The 18,790-nt window shown below is 37.9% G+C and overlaps 2 protein-coding genes across 8 annotated transcripts; both read right to left on the bottom strand.

The window, feature by feature from the left end:
- Positions 1 to 5,453: 5,453 nt before the first annotated feature.
- Positions 5,454 to 8,366, bottom strand: LOC124181184 (cdc42 homolog). Of its 6 annotated transcripts, XR_006870395.1 has the most exons (6): positions 8,158 to 8,334; positions 7,434 to 7,635; positions 6,998 to 7,107; positions 6,451 to 6,648; positions 6,215 to 6,365; positions 5,454 to 5,674 (listed from the first exon to the last, which is right to left on the bottom strand). XR_006870395.1 is itself a non-coding variant. In XM_046567501.1 (5 exons), exons 2-5 carry the CDS (start codon positions 7,609 to 7,611, stop codon positions 6,276 to 6,278), a joined length of 576 nt encoding a protein of 191 aa, XP_046423457.1. In that variant the 5' UTR covers positions 7,612 to 7,635; positions 8,278 to 8,366; the 3' UTR covers positions 5,454 to 6,275. The 6 variants fall into 6 exon arrangements, 5 of the variants coding, with proteins under 5 accessions (XP_046423457.1, XP_046423456.1, XP_046423454.1 ...); XM_046567501.1 differs by having other exon boundaries at positions 5,454 to 6,365; positions 8,278 to 8,366; XM_046567500.1 differs by having other exon boundaries at positions 5,454 to 6,365; positions 7,434 to 7,631; positions 8,158 to 8,335.
- A 1,797-nt stretch (positions 8,367 to 10,163) lies between these two features.
- On the bottom strand, positions 10,164 to 15,809 carry LOC124180171 (sodium/potassium/calcium exchanger 4-like). Of its 2 annotated transcripts, none has more exons than XM_046565316.1 (9): positions 15,763 to 15,809; positions 12,826 to 13,047; positions 12,309 to 12,496; positions 12,092 to 12,239; positions 11,599 to 11,700; positions 11,477 to 11,527; positions 11,185 to 11,397; positions 10,968 to 11,069; positions 10,164 to 10,761 (listed from the first exon to the last, which is right to left on the bottom strand). In XM_046565316.1, exons 1-9 carry the CDS (start codon positions 15,764 to 15,766, stop codon positions 10,427 to 10,429), a joined length of 1,365 nt encoding a protein of 454 aa, XP_046421272.1. In that variant the 5' UTR covers positions 15,767 to 15,809; the 3' UTR covers positions 10,164 to 10,426. The 2 variants fall into 2 exon arrangements, with proteins under 2 accessions (XP_046421272.1, XP_046421271.1); XM_046565315.1 differs by lacking the exon at positions 15,763 to 15,809 and adding an exon at positions 15,355 to 15,616.
- Positions 15,810 to 18,790: the final 2,981 nt, after the last annotated feature.

The raw sequence follows: 18,790 nt of genomic DNA on the forward strand, positions 1-18,790 counted from the left end.
GAATTTGGGACCTTCCGTAGAGATATAATACTCTTGTAATAAATCCGATTCTGGGGAGTGTAGGCGAAAGGGCGAAACAGACACGCAGCATTACATACATATATATATTATATATGTGTGTGTGTGTGTAATTCTTGATTTACTTTTTCTTATCGCCCGTACCTTGTATACCATATAAACAGTATGTTGTATTAGTAAACCCTTGGAAAACGAGATTTAGTTGGATACACCTTCAAAGCGACATCTCATATTGGCGAGTAAGAGAGAATTATTGATTCAATTTACTGCAAACTCTTCAAAAGGAACACCTTTGATCTTAGCCCCGCAGCGAACCCCTTCCCCCCACACAGAATCTGTATAACACTACACGCATACACAAGTTTAGTGTGAAATGAAAAAAATATAATAGAAACCGACAACATTTTACTAGGTGATATTATAATTAGAGTAAGAAAAAATATTGCGTCATGCCTGATCGTACGAAAGGTATTATTTTATCTACTACTTAAATTATAAGTATAATTGTAAGCGTATAATGTTAAATACACCATAGTTATATACTCGTTCGTCAATGTGGGTAAATGGTGTGTTAGGTTTTCAATCATCTGTAGTGAATCCTCGATATATATACATATACATATATGCATATTATATATATATATTAAAGTATGATATCCGTATTCCTAACATGTATTTGAAAATATGCATGGATGGATGAGACGTGTAAGGGAATCTTTCCTGAAAAAATTTTCCCAGTAGAATGATGGCTAGTTTGAATTACCGGTGTGTTACCCGTTTATATAGTATATTATGATGAATATAAGGAGTTGAGGCAATGAAAAAAAATTACTTAGTGAATAACACATTTATTACAGATAAATCGGATAATTAGAAGACCTTTGATGCACGGTGAAGTTTTTCTCTTTATACGCGACTGCAGATTTGTGCTTACTTGAATCGTATAGTTATTGTATACGGTAAAACCGTATTACACGGTGCCAACTTTAGTTTAATCTTGTTTTAAAGATTTGGATTTTGTGAGAATTACCATGTGTTATTAATAACAATTATTGTTATTATTGCATTGTTATATATATATATATATATATATACACATATATATATATATATACTTATATACATACAGTAATCTAAAAGGTGCCAAAAATTTCATTAGTGGGGTGAATTATTATACGGGGGGTTGAAAAGGGAAAAATTGCTCAGAGAAGCCTGATGTTGAATTTCGTCTGCTTTTTTTTTTTTGTTTTTTTTTAATGAATTTCAATTAACACACTGCAGACGCAAATGCGTCCGTCGGTTAATCAAGTACTTTATATAGTCTTTGACTTTATGGTACGGTATATATGAGACGTTTAATAACTGCCGTTTACCTAAACTGATATTACCTCCGGTACAACTAATCACAGACAATAATTGACCGACGGTCGTTTAACTAATTGCTTGCTTGTTATATGAAAAAAAAAAAAAAATATTTGTATTATAGAATTATTTCTCGATGTTGTTTACTTATTTCTAAGGCAATCCTTGTTCCACGTGCTGAGATGATTTCATACAGGGCAACCAATAATAATATCGTGCGTTGCGTACTAAATTTAACGAAAAAGAGAAGATTTCTTTTTGTAACAGCGTACAAGCTAGTCAAGAAGCAACAAAGAAAAATTAAGAAAAATGATCGAACAATACCAGAAATTTTATCGTTCAACCTGACGTAGATATATCTAGACAATTTTTAAAGTTACCGTCATTGGAAAAGCAAACGACGAATTTTTGTATACTTTCCGAGGCGGGAGATGTACGGCACAGTGTCCGATTTTAATTCATATTTTTCTTGCTCTTTATTACATAGAAATTACAAAAAATCTACGACGTATAGAAAGGATGGAAAATTCTACTGTCATTGTGATAATATCTGGCAATGAGTCCGTATCACAGCCCTTAGTGTGATGCAATTGTAATTGTATCTTCAAGTATACAATTATATTAATTAATACACTTTTGAATAATGATGTATCATTTACAAGACATTTTAGACGTTATATAAACTATACGTATACTTACGCGTGGGGCAAATATATGATGACCAAGGAAAACGTTGTTCAATCGAGATTTCAGTGGAATTGTAACGAACGTCTGTTAAAGGTAGTGATTATTACATAACATCTAATAGCTTACGATTAAATTTTACCGTACGTTAAGCTGTATGCGTATAATATATGTATACATATATATTTATATATATGTATTATACATATGCAGGCACATAATAGAGCAATTCAGATATTCTATGATTTATTGTATTATGTTATATATATATATTATAGAATATAGAACATTGATATATATTGTTACGTATAAAAATGTTAATTTCAACACGAATCAGATGATGTTACGATCAATGGCCAAAGACGAAATGAGTTGTATATATACATATATATGTATATATATATATATATATATACACACACAATACAGATGTGTATATACATATATATATATATGTATATATATATACATACACACATCGACGTACATAAATATATAATATATCCATTTAATTGTTAAATGAAATTTAGTTGTTAGATTGTAAATAAAAGCTTTAAGTATACGTACACACGAAAATTGAATGTTGCGTTTAAGAAATCTACTCAATATAAAGCACATGTGACGTGTAAATAAACTGCGGCAGTATTTTCGAATGAAAATTATTTTCAAAGGCAATATAAAATCTTGTGCAATTCTGGCGAATCGGAATACGGGCCCTGTGATCACAAATTTTCCGAGCAAGCTACTCTGCACATAGATTCCACGTTATACATATACGTATATCTACATACCTGAATCGCAACGATGAGAAATGGGAATCACTAGAGTCGGCTTTTCAATAGCCGAAGCCTTAGAAGGCGACGCTTATAGTTGCGGAATGTGGATGTAGGATAATAACGAGTTTCGAGTCGAGTCGAGTCGAGTCATCCCCGAGCGTAACGCAGAAAAATGAAAATATGTCAAACTAAACTTCGATACCGGCGAACGATAAATTCCAAGCCCACGTATCGATTCTTTTCGGTTCAACAAATAGTGTAAATTGACGTTGCATAAACGATTAATGCGTGCGTAACATACGTGTTTGATGAAAATATAAGTACTTCGTACGGATAAATAAATGAATAATTTTGCGTAATAATGATAAATGTAACAAGCAATGTTGCCCAAGTAAGTATATGAAAAATATCTTTGTTTCTTGGCAATTAACGATTCCAGATCACGCAGGTAAGATTTTTTACACTAATAAAGATTATTATTTTTAATTAATGGCATCCTAATTGCGAATCGAAGTCTTTTACAAAGATTAATCACTAGAGGGATATAAGAAAAAAAAAATGTGACGACAGAAATGGAAATCATAACGAGCAAAGTAATTTAACAGCCACTATCGCAGAAATAATTTGTTCCGAATAAAAAGTAGGCTTCCTTTTTAGTTATTCGCATGTATTTGTTTATTAATAATTGCGACAAAAATTGCATGGCATTTTTTTTTTTTTTTTTACTCAGTGAGGTCGTCTCGTTTTTCTATCGTCCCGATTTTTTGTTTGGTTTTTTTTCGTTACATAATGGTTATTTACAAATTTGTTAGTATAAATTTTCACGTGATACAGATATTATTAATTATTAGTTGTAATATAGTATATATATATAATACATATATATGTACTATGTAGTATACATTGGAAAACATGTAAAACAATTTTTTTTCCTTCTTGTTCGTCGTTTACATGTTGTTAATTCTGTATAATCAGATATTGGTTACACCTATTTTATACATAGGTTACGTATTGTATAAGTTCACTGCGTTGTGTCAATAAATTACCGTATTCAGTATATCGCATATTGAATACAGATGTTCAGATATGGCGATTTTCATTCCGTTCATCTTCGTTAATATCTGTAACCTTTTGCTCTCCATCAGATTTATATCAATATATTTTTCAATACTTCACGCGTATATAATCAGTCATTTCAATATACAATTATTTGATAGGATATTTGCCCAAATTACATGCGCATATTGCGTGTCGGCAACGAACAATTGTTACCTGCAGCATTTCATTATTCTTTTTCGCTATAGAGAAAAAATAACAAAAATATAGCGAGAAAAATGAAGAGCATTGATGAATTTATAAATGCATCGCTGACGTGAGAATGTCAAGAATGTGAAGAAAAAGAAAATATACATGTACTTGGCTTGTCGTATTCTTAACATCTTGACTGAGGATTTTCCATCGGAGAAGTGGTCAGAATCCAACAAGCTTAAGGAGGCTCCACCTTTTCTTATGGTGAACCACGGGTATCAATTTTTTTTATCAACATGATTTAGTAATTAATTTTTTTTTTCATCAGCTCGTTAGTTGAATTAATTTTCTCGATTAAAAAATGTTGACTCATTGGTTGGAGACATCTTCTGGCGCACTTAGATTGGTATTTTACAAGTGCTAAACCTCCTTAAGTATAAATGTATTAAGATAAGCGTTATAATCGTAATGCGTAAGTATATAAGAAACTTTGAGAAAAAATATTGATATTTCTATGAGAAGTGATATATTTATAAATTTTATAATGTACAATGGTATTTATGTATCATGTATAATATGCATTGACGAGTTCAAACTAAACTAATTTCATCATTTTATTATCAAAGTCACGATTTAAAGCGCTGTTTATATAAAGGTAGTCAAGTTACATTTTTATGTAACATGTTTGGGAAAAGAAAGATATTTCACGAAACTTGTATTATATATTTTTTGAAATTTCGCGTAGTTTTTTAATAACGATTGAATATAGTAACGATTTTAAAGTCCGACTAGGATCGAAATAGGGTATGCAGGAAATGAATAAAATGTGGTAAGACTGAAATTCTCTGTGAGAAAATGCTTCGTAATATTTAAAATATTGGAGTATGATAATTAGTGAAAATAGTGTTATTGGTTTCCTCGTAAATGCACGCGTCGATCACGTAACCGTGTAATTGTGAGCAAGTTATAAGAAATCGATAAGACGAGCGACACTGAATTCAACATTTCTGATTGAACAAAGTTATACAATGCAGATAATATACACGCTGTGTTAGATATAATATACATGATTTATTTAACTTACAAGATACCAGCACGGACGTACGAGGGATGGGCATTCATAATACACACGCGCGATGTATTAATCGACAACTGAATCGTAGGTGTGTCTCGTCAGTCGTTTTCATTGTGATTCGAATAACGACAAACGCGACAATTATCGTAGCTTTCAACGTCAAGTGACAAGTGGACATTAACATTATCACCGGCCGCAAAATTGCTCTATCGGAATCATAACGGAAACGGTAAAATATTCTCTCTGGCGTCCGTGCGCTTTTTGATCAAGAAAAAAACGGATTTACTTAATTGTTTCTTTCATTATTAATTTATTAAAAAATTCACATTAGTAACTTATTATTAAAAATGCCTTATTGATTACTCAATATTAGAGTGGCGTGGCTCCCTATTTAGAACTCATGGAGGATTACTCCCGTCCAGGATGGCTGTTTCATTTCATGTTTATGTGTTTATTGTTTTTGTTTTTATAGGATCATGAAAGGTATTCACATTTAATACCGTAGTCCATCCTAAACAAAAAGTAATTCATTATCTCACGAAGGATATTAATCTATCTTACCTGAGTATGGTTACCCTCAAATATATATCTAAATATTATGTATAATGTATAATGCGTGTTTGTAAACTAATTGCACTATAAACGTTCGGTGTTACATTTTTTTTCATTTTTTTTTATTTCTTTTTATAAATCGGAAAATACTGTCTCTTCCTCAATCTGAAGCAGCCTGACGAATACAAATCAGGCAATGCAGCGGGCCCGTCTTTGTCTCAAATAATTTGATAATCCTAGCCAACATCTGTTCCCCGTGAAAATTATTTCCATCGTTTTTCCGGAGAACCATTTTATTCCTAACATTCATATACTCATTCTTGATAAACTTGTGAATTATGATGCCAAGACGTATTTAGCAAGATTGCTGTTCATTTTGAATACATAAATACCTAAGCGTCTGGTTCCTTGGAATATCTTATGCCAATTGATCAATGGATACAGCATATATGGTTCAAGGCCTGTACCATTCTATTTTGATAGTATATTTAAAACTTACAATGTGGAGCACTATCAGCCGTGCTCGCGTAGTAGTGGGATGGAGATTGAAAATATCCTCCCTACAAAAGGACACACTTTCTTCTCCTAACAGGTTCTGGAGGTTCAAGTGCAGCCAGGATTGCTTCATCGAACACGTTCTTCAATCCTTTCTGTTTATGTACAATGTGAATATTTTAATTTTACAAATACACGAGGATTGACGAGATTTTGTTATGAATGTTGAATGACACATACTTGCGTTAGAGCACTGCACTCGACGTATTTCACAGCCTTAAGCTCCTTGGCCAACTTCTCTCCTTGTTCTCCTGTTATCGGTTTTTGTTTATTTTTTGCAAGCTTTTCAATAGTTACTGCATCATCTCGTAAATCGATTTGTGTTCCGACCAATAGGAAAGGCGTCTTCTGACAGTGGTGCGTTATCTCTGGTACCCACTGATAAGACATAAGTACATGTTATTATTTTCAAATACACTCCACGGACAATATCAATAAAACTTATATTCTTGACTATAAGTATTCGAGTATCGTGTAATTCACAAACACTGGAGAGCCTCGACAGAACTGCAAGTAGCGACAACATTTTAAATGAATTATAAAGCCGATAATATTCGATACTAAGCAACAATCTGAGAAGTCTTTTTGCATCATAGTTGGGGTAAATTTTGATTTAAATGTCACTGCAAACATTTCAGGGTTGGCTACCGGTTCTGTTTTTTCGCATCAACTAAAAGCTCGCTATCACCCTGACATTCGTAAGAAGGGAACGAAAAGAAATTCATACCTTCTCTTTAACATTTTCAAATGAAGATGGGGAGACGACTGAAAAACAAACTAGAAACACATCCGTTTGAGGATAACTCAGTGGTCGTAGTCTGTCATAATCCTCTTGGCCTGTAAAATAATGAAATTTGTGTTTGTATAAGCATTGAATAATCGGGAAAGTGATTTAGTGGCATAATTGAACATCGGTATTATAAATTTCTAACAAAAACTTGGTATGAACAATATTTCAGTATCATTTTATCCATGGTGATCTATAGAACTTTTTGTAAACCAATTTTCTCAGCAATTATCGAGTTCTTTCCAATTGGGAATCTTCAAATCTGGTCAAAAATTTATCCTTCCAAAATCTGCCGTGTGAAGAACGATTCGGAACAAAAATTTCAAAATGCACTACAATTAACCAATAGAGAAATGAAGTTTGAAGTAATACTCACCAGCGGTATCAAATAATCCCAAGGTATATGGTTCTCCACCGATCATAACCGTAACTGCATAATTATCGAATACAGTTGGCACATACTCGGAGGGGAATTTATTTGTGGTGTACGAAATAAGGAGGCAAGTTTTACCCACGGCTCCATCACCGACCACAACACATTTTATTGTCTGCATTTTTGTCTTCTCGCTCTTTGCTACCTGTCAATAGACCGAATCATGAACTGGAATTTGGAATAGATAAGATATAAGTCTACTAAACCGTGCTTACAGGCAGTTTAGGAATTCGAAGGGTGATTCAGAGATGAAATAAAGGCAGAAATAAAAAACAAAGGGGGTGGTGAATAGACAAACAGTGTAGGGGATAAAATAAAATAAAATAGGTTTCCGCGTGACAGGACTGACTAATGCTTGAAATTGCCACACAGCTGAGGAGGACGTACAATCATGTGAGCAACTCTCCTATACGTGAGATAGTAATAGAGTTAGGGGATAGCAATGCGATTGTGACGAATTACTGCATGCGTATTCATTACGAGCTGTGATTAAGTATAGAAATGAGAGGGAGATTGCGGAGTAGTTCCGGGAGGCTGAGACGCCGCTTGTGTACATCGGTTAAACCGAGGTTCTAATTGGAGAAAAATACGCATATGCATGGTGAATGTGTTTTTAGAGTGGCCATTTTGCTGGGTACAGGTACATTGTCAATTCCGGTCAACGAACCTAGGCTTGTACCGAAGTCAGATGTAACCAACGTCTCGTATGCAGTTGTGATATTGTTACGCTACACGCCCGACGCTGCGGGGCGGTTGATATTTGATCAAGTAAATCCGAAAAACTCACAAGTAACTGGGCGTCGACAACACTTCACTGTCAGAAGACTATGTTCTTTATAAGAGAAGAAACTTTGGAAGAGAAATGGGCGCCGATCGCGTTTGCTCAACTTCGCGCCATCTGGTGGGGTTACTGTGAGTTAGGCGCGATGACGTCATTGGATAACCGTGGCGAGGATAGCAAAGACCGTACATCCGCTCGCATCATCGTTTGCAGAAAAGGCCTGTGCTTGTAATAGAAAACGATTATCATTCGACCTAGTGGTTACAGTTTCAGCGTTGACTGAAGAATATAAAGACGGATACCCCTGGGTAAATTTTTGTGACCAGTTTTCGGCGGGCAAGTGGGCCCAGGTGGGCCTGGGAGCTTAGGAGGGTTTGTTCTATCGACTCTACCTAACGGGCTCGCACCGACATTTGTAGCAGTCAAAGTTGTGTCGGTATGGAAGCTTGAAAATGAGTCGGTACAAAGTGAGTACGTAAGACTACTTGTCGACTGCAATTTAGAATTGTCGATCAACTCGATCATCCCCGTCCTACCACTTCCTACTACCCCACCACTAGCAGCGCCTGCCACTTCCTACCACCCCCTACCACCTCCTACCAGCGCCTACCACTTCCTACCACTTCCTACCATTTCCGAACACCTCCAACCACCTCCGACCACCTTCGTCATCTTCGTCCCCCTACTCCTCCATGTATTCTATAACATTAATATTCATAATTATCCCAACAACTTTTCATTTGCTCCCTCAATCTTGAATTTTCGTAGGCATATAATCGAAACGCTGTTTTAGTTAGTCGCAAGTGAAGTATTTACGTAAGTAAGTACTGGCTTGGGCTTACCATTGCGAAGACTGTGTTACTCGGAAGGTGAATGCAGCCAGCATCATGTCGAAATCGGTAACTCTCTGATGTTCTGCAATAAGCTCTCAACTCTACCGTTGGAACATCTCAGGGGGCGCAAGCGCACGATGATATAAGGTTGTCACACCAAAGCCTATTAGGGGCAACTGTGTTTATATTCTTCAGTCAACGTAGGAGTTGTTTGGAGGTGGTTGGCGGTATCTTTACATTCTTCAGTCAACGGATTCAGTAAATGGTGGAAACGACCGATTCCTGCGGTTTTTTTATCGAATTAAGCTGGGGAAAGAAACTGTTTCGAATTACAATCTAGTCGGTAGATGAAGGAAATTGGAGTTGTTGCCGGAGCCGCTGGATTGTCGGTCACTCAAATTTGTCGAGCAGCTTTAAACTGTTGAACGAAATAACCATGTAGATTCGTATTAATATGAATTATAAATCATAACGCGTAGATAATTGAAAGAACAGACACTACTGCACGGAGCACTCTGTACGTTGAGTTGCTTGCAGCTAGGCGTATATTTTTCTTACCATCAGAGTATGTGACGTTTGATTGCCTTCAATAAGGCGCACGGTAATTGATAAATTTTGTCTCATGATAGATATTTCAAATTCTTTTCCTCGCCAATGTACAATGTATCATAGTTAGATGTCGGTAGTCAAGACTTATTGGTGTCCAATTTCTAACTTTGATTGGTGTGTGCAATCGTATTAATTTCTCATTATTCCTGAAACACATCGTGAATTCAATCCAAACAATTAAAACCGATTTATGTTTTGTTTTTGATAAGATTTTTGTAAAACATTTCACTTACCGAGATTGATGGAGATGCTAAAAATATTTCATCCTACAGTTTTTCTACAAGCATATAGCTTCTAATTTAAACATTAGCATTTCCCTCAATTTATGCATTTTTTCATGAAGTACGTGCACAATTATCCGTCGAAGTGATGACATTTAATTGATGTTCATTTATTCATTTTTTTATTTTTTTATTTAGTATTGATACAGACGATCGATGACTCTGGATAATGTTTCATTTTTTGATCAAGGGGATGACAACACGTTAAATAATGATTAATATTATCAAATAGATCACTACTTTCAAGATTAAGTTTTAATACTAGATCAGGGAACATGAAATAAATTTAATAGGCATCGCGTGGTAATGTATAATTGTCTTTTTAAGATGCAAAACATATTTTATGAGACGACACAACATGCATTAATATATCAAGCCATAATATTTTGAGAAATAAAATTTGAGTATTTTTATACAAAAGTGGTGCACGGGTCAGTGAATACACGTGGGTAAATTAACTGGGAAGAAAATATTGAGTTCGATTAGAGATGCGAGGATCAGAAATGCAGCATACATGACGAGACAGTAAATGCCAACCTTACGATCGAGCTTAAACTTATTGCATATAAAAGCACCGTATAGTATTACTAGCGTAGAGAGAAGAGAGACGGAACTATAGACGAGTCCCTCGGAGTTTATTTTCACGAAGTTCTCACCGGGAAACTGGGGCAAAAAGGCCGCCTTTACAAACCAGGGCAGGCCAAGGCATAACAGTACGTCGAAGATGTTCGATCCTATCGAATTGCTTATCCCCATAGATCCGTGACCTGAAAGTAAAAACGTGGTGATAAGTCATTTGCAAATGTGACAAATTGATGACCAGGTTCAGCCATCCGATTTGGCTGGATATAGCTTTGCGTCCTGTCAGACGTTTTTAATTAAAAATTAACTACGTTAAAAGCTTTTTTGAACACAGAAGTAGGCATGATGTACGTAAAAATTCCGACACTAGTTGAAATAACGTTTTCTTTACCTTGATTGGTCACGATCACACTTGACACAGCTTCAGGTACGCTCATTCCTGCAGCTAAGAAGGTCAAGCCCATTACCGAGTCAGGGATTTCTAGAGTATCACCTGTGCAAAATAAAAATGTCGTTGCTAGGTTCGCACAAATTGTGAAATTTGGGTATGCGATATTTCAATGGTATAATTAACGACCTTTTATCCTGCGCTGCCTCTGATCTCTTACCAATAATAGTTATGAGCCACGACACAATGTAGGACATGGAACCGATCCATACAATGCACATCGCGAAGGTGTACGGGTACCAAGTCCTTAAGGAAGGTCGCCTGCAATCAGGTACTGTAATTAAGAGCATCAGGTTGATGGGCCACGTCAGGAACCACCAAACCTTCTCCCATCCAGCCTCGGGCCATTGTGTCAGATTCACTATCTCGTCCTCTGGGCAATAACAAGGTTCGTAATTAATTTGCAACTGAAATAGAATCAGCGATCGAGTTAGCGAAAATTAATAGCGTACCTTCCGTATCGTCATCCATGTTGTAAATTAAGGAGCTGCTCTTCGCTTTTTCTGTCAAAAGGTTGTTGGTTTCTTTGTTACTAATTCCTCGGCTCAATTACTTTTCACAATCTAATTCTTACCTGTTACAAGGAGCGGACTTTCTTCCGATAAATTTTTAAACATTGTTTTCCGCCCACATAATCCCTTTATAAAGGCGCCAAGTCGGCGGTTGAATATCATGGCTGTAACAGAAGTGGTGTCTTCGTAAAACTGGTTGGCTTAGTCAAGGATCTACTTAGGAAAGTAAATATACGTTCAAAGTGGGTAGCCTGTTTGGTAGGACGGGAAGACACCGACTAAATATAGGATATTTGAAAATCCTTAGTCTCGCCGGAAAATGTAACCTGGTTACTAAGAGATACTGGTAATCAGTTTCCGATGGGATCAAACTGGCTCCACTTGCGGGGAAAAGTTTTCAACTTTGCCCAGAAGTTCCATAATTATTTCGAGAATGTTCCAAATGAATATGTAATCTCAATTTACCTCCGAGACGTGAGGTAGCAAAACAATCTATCGCAGTTAGGGAAGAATTTCTCGAACGACATGTGAGACGTATTGGGGTACTTGACTAACCGCAAATGTACACAAGGTAGAAGATAACGAGAATCAGAGCCTCGTACCACTCAATGCGACCGTCTCGAAGGGTCAGGATGAGTAGCACAACGGTGACTGCGTATGCCAATGAGTCGCGGCTTATCGGCCACCAGTCCAGCTTTAAAACCTGAAAGTCAACGGGAGTGTAACGTCGTCGAAGACCTCTAAATGAACCGGTCGCCAATGAAGTACAAACCTGGGTTGCAAACAGCCCGCAACAGGCGGGTACAGCAAGGATGTTGAAGACCGCAGACCCGACGATCGTCCCAACCCCGAGATCTCCTTCCGTGACGAAGGTCCCCACTATGTTGATGAACAATTCGGGACTGGATGTAGCCGCGGCCATGAAGGTCGCTCCTGCGACATCCTCGGTCATTCCCAATTCTGCGAGGAAATTAATGACGCGCGTGTAATTGGAGCACATACATAGGTATACATGTATATATAGCGGTGATTGCGGTCGAGATTAACAGTGGAAATATGCTAACTGAGTTAATAATATTCAATGTACTGAATTTAGATCGAGTTCCGGTTACACTCTGTGATGAGTATTCAGCGATAGGTAATTACAATTATGCCGATGGGGGATGTTCCGTGATGGCGACAGCTTGAGCAATTACAACTGTCCGTAGTAATACTAGAGAAATTACGGATCCCATCTACCTGCATTACGGAACGGTTGAAGTACCTAGTAGAATGGGCTGATTACTAACTGTCGCATATCATTTTGATCGATGGTACGAAGAAATCGTCGCAGACGACGGCGAGGAGGAGGAAGAGGTACGAAGCTATGGCGAAATGAATGGCAACAAATCCGTGCTGGCGTTGTTCCCGTGTGAAACCGTCCGGTGGAAATTCTTGAATAGCCGGTGCTGAGCAGTTGGCAGTTCCGAGTAGAGGATCCGCGCTGTCCATCCACAGGAGCTTCCGAGATCCTGAAAAATGGTATAATCGGGCGATGTGTGTATAATATACGGCTCTGATCGTGAGTCACCGGCAGGGAATGATCGCACGGGATAAAGATCGTGCCTAAGAGGTAGGCTTTGGAATTCAGTAATTGGAGATAAGCTTCCAAGAGACCGAAGTGAATAAGACAAAGCCGCTGTGGGCGATACCAGATTATTGAACGGATGAAATGATAAAGCTGCAGACAGTCGCGCTATTGTCTTAAACGGCTCTGTTGTGACATCCGACTTACATCTCACGTGTCCTGCAGGCCATTAACTTCCGCCCCTCTTCGAGGCAATTTCTTACCGCGCAACAGCTTGGAGTTCTTATTTTCTTGAACTGAACCTCAATTAACGCGTTCGGGACTGCCCACGATCGCAAACTGGCGCATACTCGCAAATCGTACGTTTATTTTCATCCATTCCGTAAAACGAATCGAATCACAGGACAAAGGAAAAACAAGATTCAGAAATTTAAGACTCGTCCTTCGATCGATTATAGCTGGTCAACACTCAAAATGTACTTTAATCGCTAAACACGATTATATGACTAACGTTTACAGATAATTCCACCATCTCGGTACGTATTTCAGATTGTTATTTGTGACAGATTATTATCCCAGAGATAGGTATTCTATTATTATATATTGTTATGCATTTATGATAATTTCACGTGCTGCAATATACATGTTATGTTTGTTATTAGGCATTTAATCCTTGTCCCCTCAGCAGATTTCACACATTGATTTCATTAAAATAGTGCCAAGGTGATTAAAAATACATATACATTAGTTAAAACGCTCAACTGTAAAACGCCAGTTATTGTCAATAGTATATTATCGTAACGCTATATCATATCGATGTGTACAGACATTGATATTATATTCAAGGACTCTCCCGTTATCGGCGAGTATGTAGGGCACAATTCATTGATCAAGGTCCGAGATTTGTTTGATTTTCAGGTGCGCGACATAAATGATAGTGACAAGTAGGTTCACTGTACTCCCACATACGATAAAACCTGCGAATAGTCAGATTATTATTGCTGCAGATTTCAAAGAATATTTTATACGTGCCGATTTGCCAGTCTGTAGATTTATAATCATTAGGTAAACTTGATTCCTCGATAGGCGGCCTTATCGACGCGTCAAAACTACATTGCAACCTGTGTATATTTGCGCGAGCTTACAAAGTGAAGTAAGAAAGGAGGTAAACACACACTGGACGGTAAATAGATAAATAGACATGCGAATGCATCAAGCGCCTTGCATTTCGACACCATATTATCCCTTCAACTGTATTAATTTTTATGACGCTAACGCATTCTTCGCAAAAACAATGAACGCGTATCGATTAGATTTTAAGTTAAGATATTGTGATGTATTCCATCACAGATCTTTTGATTTACGATTAAACTATATGACATACCAATTAGTTTCAATATTCTATCGATTTTCGATCAAACTTTCTATACAGATTTCTCAACTGTTACGGATCACATGTAATTGGGTCATTGGCCTAGTCGGGAAATTACAGACTACTTATAGAATTCCATTGTGCTATTACCATTTAAGTGTCACTCCGCGGTTCCGACTAATTGTCACGTTTGATTGATACAAATGTGACACGACAAAGTGCGCTGGACTGATTGAACATATGTTTTCCAATTTTTGAGTAGCAAAAAGAAATAGCTCACTACTTTTTTTTAGCCTGCATTATTTTCGGGTGACAATGCCGAATGGACAATTACAACAATGACTGAATTTTCTATCCATATTCGATTGAATTTTCGATTCAAAGCTTGTTTTCTCGATAATCTCAATTCCCAGCTACACATCTATTATTATTACCGCCTACACACCCTTCCGGGTTTTAGCTATGCCTTAGCGATATTTATGGCTTTTGCAATCGGTAAATCAGTGTCGTCGGACTCTAGACTCGTAAATTTTCATTAATCCCCGAGAGCGGTGTGAAATATCGCTTCTATCAGAGCTTAATAATCTACTTTCCCTGCGGTTACAGCAGCAAATTACTCCCACGATATTGGCTTTCTCGAGACGTAACTCGGCAGTTGACCACGATATAATTGAAGCTTGTAAAACAGAACCGAGGCGAGAATCGTCAATCTGCAGGGTTTGCCCCGTATGCGGCAATAAATATCATATTCCAGAAGTGTGCGGCTGAAGCCGGTCTCGCCTAGCAGTCTCATATCCTTTTTCAACGCGATATCCACCAGCAGCATGCTCGGCAACGCGTAGCATTTAACATTAATAAAGTAATTATTTAGTCACTCACCCAACGCGTCCTGATTTTCTGGACCTGACTCGGTGGCAATGAGTTGTGAAATACTGACGCAGAGAAAGTACATCGACGGGATGACCAGGACCAAAAGGATCCTGCATCCCACCATATGTCTGTGTCGCCTGGCCATGCAGAAGTATTCTCTCAGCGTAACGAGACTCGTTAAGTCAAAAAGAAGCACGTATGAAGGAAAGGAAAATAAAAAAAAAAAAATCGAAATGAAGTTACAAGATCGTCCAGGAGTTTTAGAGATGCTGACCAACCGACGGCGCTTCTGATACTGTTCCCGATACATCGATACGTCGCTCAATAATACCTTTGAATATGAGCACTATCTGGGAGATAAGATATTGACTCGAATGAGCCATTTATTTAATATATGATAAACGGGACAATATTTACCCATAGTCGGAGGTTAGTTTGTGCACATTGGGTGCTACCTTGTATATCCATGCATACACCCATGTTACTTGCAGCTTGATCACCGATCTCCAGACGCCTGGAATTACTGAACAGAGATCGTCAATTTTGCAACATGTACGTTTCGATGAAAAGATTTTTTTTTTAAATACGATATCGATAGACACACACACACACACACACACACACATAAGTTTCATTGAAAAATTGCGTCGACATACGATTGAAGATCAATATTTTTCTCCTTACTTGGCAAAATATTGACGCGACTCGGTGAACGGGAAGCGATTTATACACACATATATATATATATATATATATATATATATATATATATATAAATCTTGCTTTTCAAAAGTTATCGACCAAATCTCCCTCCTTACACGTGACCTCGCCCATACCTTGTACCGCAGGACCTGGTTTTTTCCACGTTTCAGCTGTGGAAATTTTACGCCACTGAAGTATATACACATGGATCTTATTTAAAAAGGGTAAACCTTTTTATCTCAAAGAAATAATAAAAAATCTCAGAAGATACGGACGATTGACGGTAAATAATATACATGCATATACATACTGACTAAGCACAATACGATGCTCTGATTGTGACCGTATAATCCGTATTTTGTAAATTTTTTGAAATTCTCAATTTCCTCCTTGTTTTTCTGTCCATCAAGTAAATGGTAACGGTTTAGCATAATATCTGAAAAATTCAAAACCGGCGTATTTACGACCCCCGTTCAGATCGGACAATTTTTTTTCCACTGACCTTTGACCCTGCGAGTTTCGACAGTCCGAACGGATTATGCCTATATTGCTGACAATATGCAGCAGCATGCAACAGATATTATCAATCTTGTAGCGATTAATTTCATGCAGTAAGAATTTTATGAGGCCCTTAAAGGCCGAGTTTAAAAAAACACTCTCCTATTATAAGTTGTAAGGCGGGATGGAATCAGTTGAACTCGTTGCCCCCTGTAGAGTATAATTCAATTTACTTATGACCCTCTGTTGCGACGAGACAACCTCGTTTTTATTTCTTTCTTTCTTCGTCACCGCGGTTATACTAGTGCCGCATCACGTGTATAACATGTACAACGTATATACGTTGTATTTGTGTGTTCATACGTAGGTGCATGCGTTACATACGTTTCCACGGAGTATAAGTGTAACGTACTTACGTTGAGATTCACGTCTTCCAGTCTTACAGGATGAGGTTGTTGTGCGTAAACACGAGCGTCACTTGGAAAGAGAGAGAGAGAGAGAAAGAATAAAATCAAGATGAATTATCGTTACAGTAATCCGGTAAAGTGCTTTTCAACAACTGGGTTGATCGATTACGAGGGAAAGTTTGCTCAATGATACTTTTTTTCCTCTTCATTTTTCATCCCACAAGCTCGGTCTACGTGTGAATCTGTTTGCAGACTGCAGTTGCGGACACACCTCATGAACCGATTAAACAGTCCTGTATCACAAGTTATACCCTCGTTGAAACTGTGTAACTTTGATTGCAACATTGTATGTACAGTACCTTATACTCGACTCGACTGTCAGGGACGAAATTAGAGCACCGTAAATCGGGCCCATATAGCAGCTGCTTTCATGATTGCGAGCCTTCCACTTAAGAAGAACAATTATTGTACGAGTGTGTGTATTACAATGCGTATATAGGATAGAAAAATAAGACATTTTTCTCGTAGGAATGTGAAATTCGAAATATGAATAATTACGCTCGCTCCGTGTAGTTACGTACAAACTTGACAAAAGGAGCAGGACAAATGTAAGGGGGAATTTTTCTCGAACCTTTGTCATCTTCCTCGTCAAAGAGCCTCGGGCACGGCCAATATTTTCTGCCTTCTTTCAGCCGAGGGTACAAAGGTGGATAGGTATGCAAAGTGCCCGAGGATCGCTCGGTCTCTGCTCTCCTTGGTCCTGCCGGTCTCCCGTTATCCTGTTTTCTACCCAACGTAATATCTACGTCAGAGCATGACCGTTTGAAGAGACCGCGGGTGTTATCCTCCTTCTCTTTCTCGTTGGTCGAGCCCTTCCTCCCATCGTTAAAGTACCCGTTGCACCCACACCACCGAATGCACGAGTGCACGAGTACGAAGGAGGGAATTCGAACGTGTGAGCACGTGTCGAGCCGTGCGTTACATTACCACCATCTTGGTGTGCATAAACGGGGGTGGGGTTGAAATTCCTGGTGAGAAAGGTATTCGCGAAGCACCAAATTCCGAATCATCTGCCGGCGAAACTTTAAGTAAAGAAATCAAACTTTGACGAAACATCAAAGTTTCGAATGGCACGAAGCCCGGAGCTCAAAGTTTCGAAGGGACAAAATGCCCAAAGGGCGTAACTCCGACAAGTCAAAGTTCCGAAAGTGCCGAAATGAGAAAATTTGAAAATCTGAAATATCGAAATTTCGAACGACCGAACATTTTCAGTTCCATAAATTTCTGGCTCGGGGATATTTCACCACCTTGACATTTCTTTTCGTCGGGTAAACTACGTTGTTTCAGCATATTTTAATTTTCGGAATTTTACTCTATCGAAATTTTATCTTTCGCAATTCTGCTCTATCGGAACTTTGCTCAATCGTAACTTGAATTTTCGGAACATTGCATTTCGGAACTTTGAGCCATTGGCTTTCCGACCGTTCGAAACTTTCTCGTTTCTTCAAAGTTTATTTTCTTTACTTCAAGTTTTGCCGCAAAATAATTCGGAATTCGGCGCTTTCGAAACTTTTCAAATTTTGAACTTCAACCCCGGCCCCATAAAATAAATCTATGATTCTGCACTGTACCAAATCTTTTGCCATCGAGCCGATCCGGCAGGGCATCGGCTAACAGTCCCCGTTTTCAACGTAAGCTCGACGCGTGTTGACGAGAGGTCATCTGAACCTTCTCGAACCTCGAAAGCTCGAAAGCTCGAAGGCTCTCCGCGCCGGGTCGAAGTTTAACGGGTCGTCGGGGTCATCGGTCATCCGAATCGATTTGAAGGATGATGACGG

The sequence above is a fragment of the Neodiprion fabricii genome, chromosome 4, assembly GCF_021155785.1.
Source record: "Neodiprion fabricii isolate iyNeoFabr1 chromosome 4, iyNeoFabr1.1, whole genome shotgun sequence".
In the NCBI taxonomy this organism is placed as follows: Eukaryota; Metazoa; Arthropoda; class Insecta; order Hymenoptera; family Diprionidae; genus Neodiprion; species Neodiprion fabricii.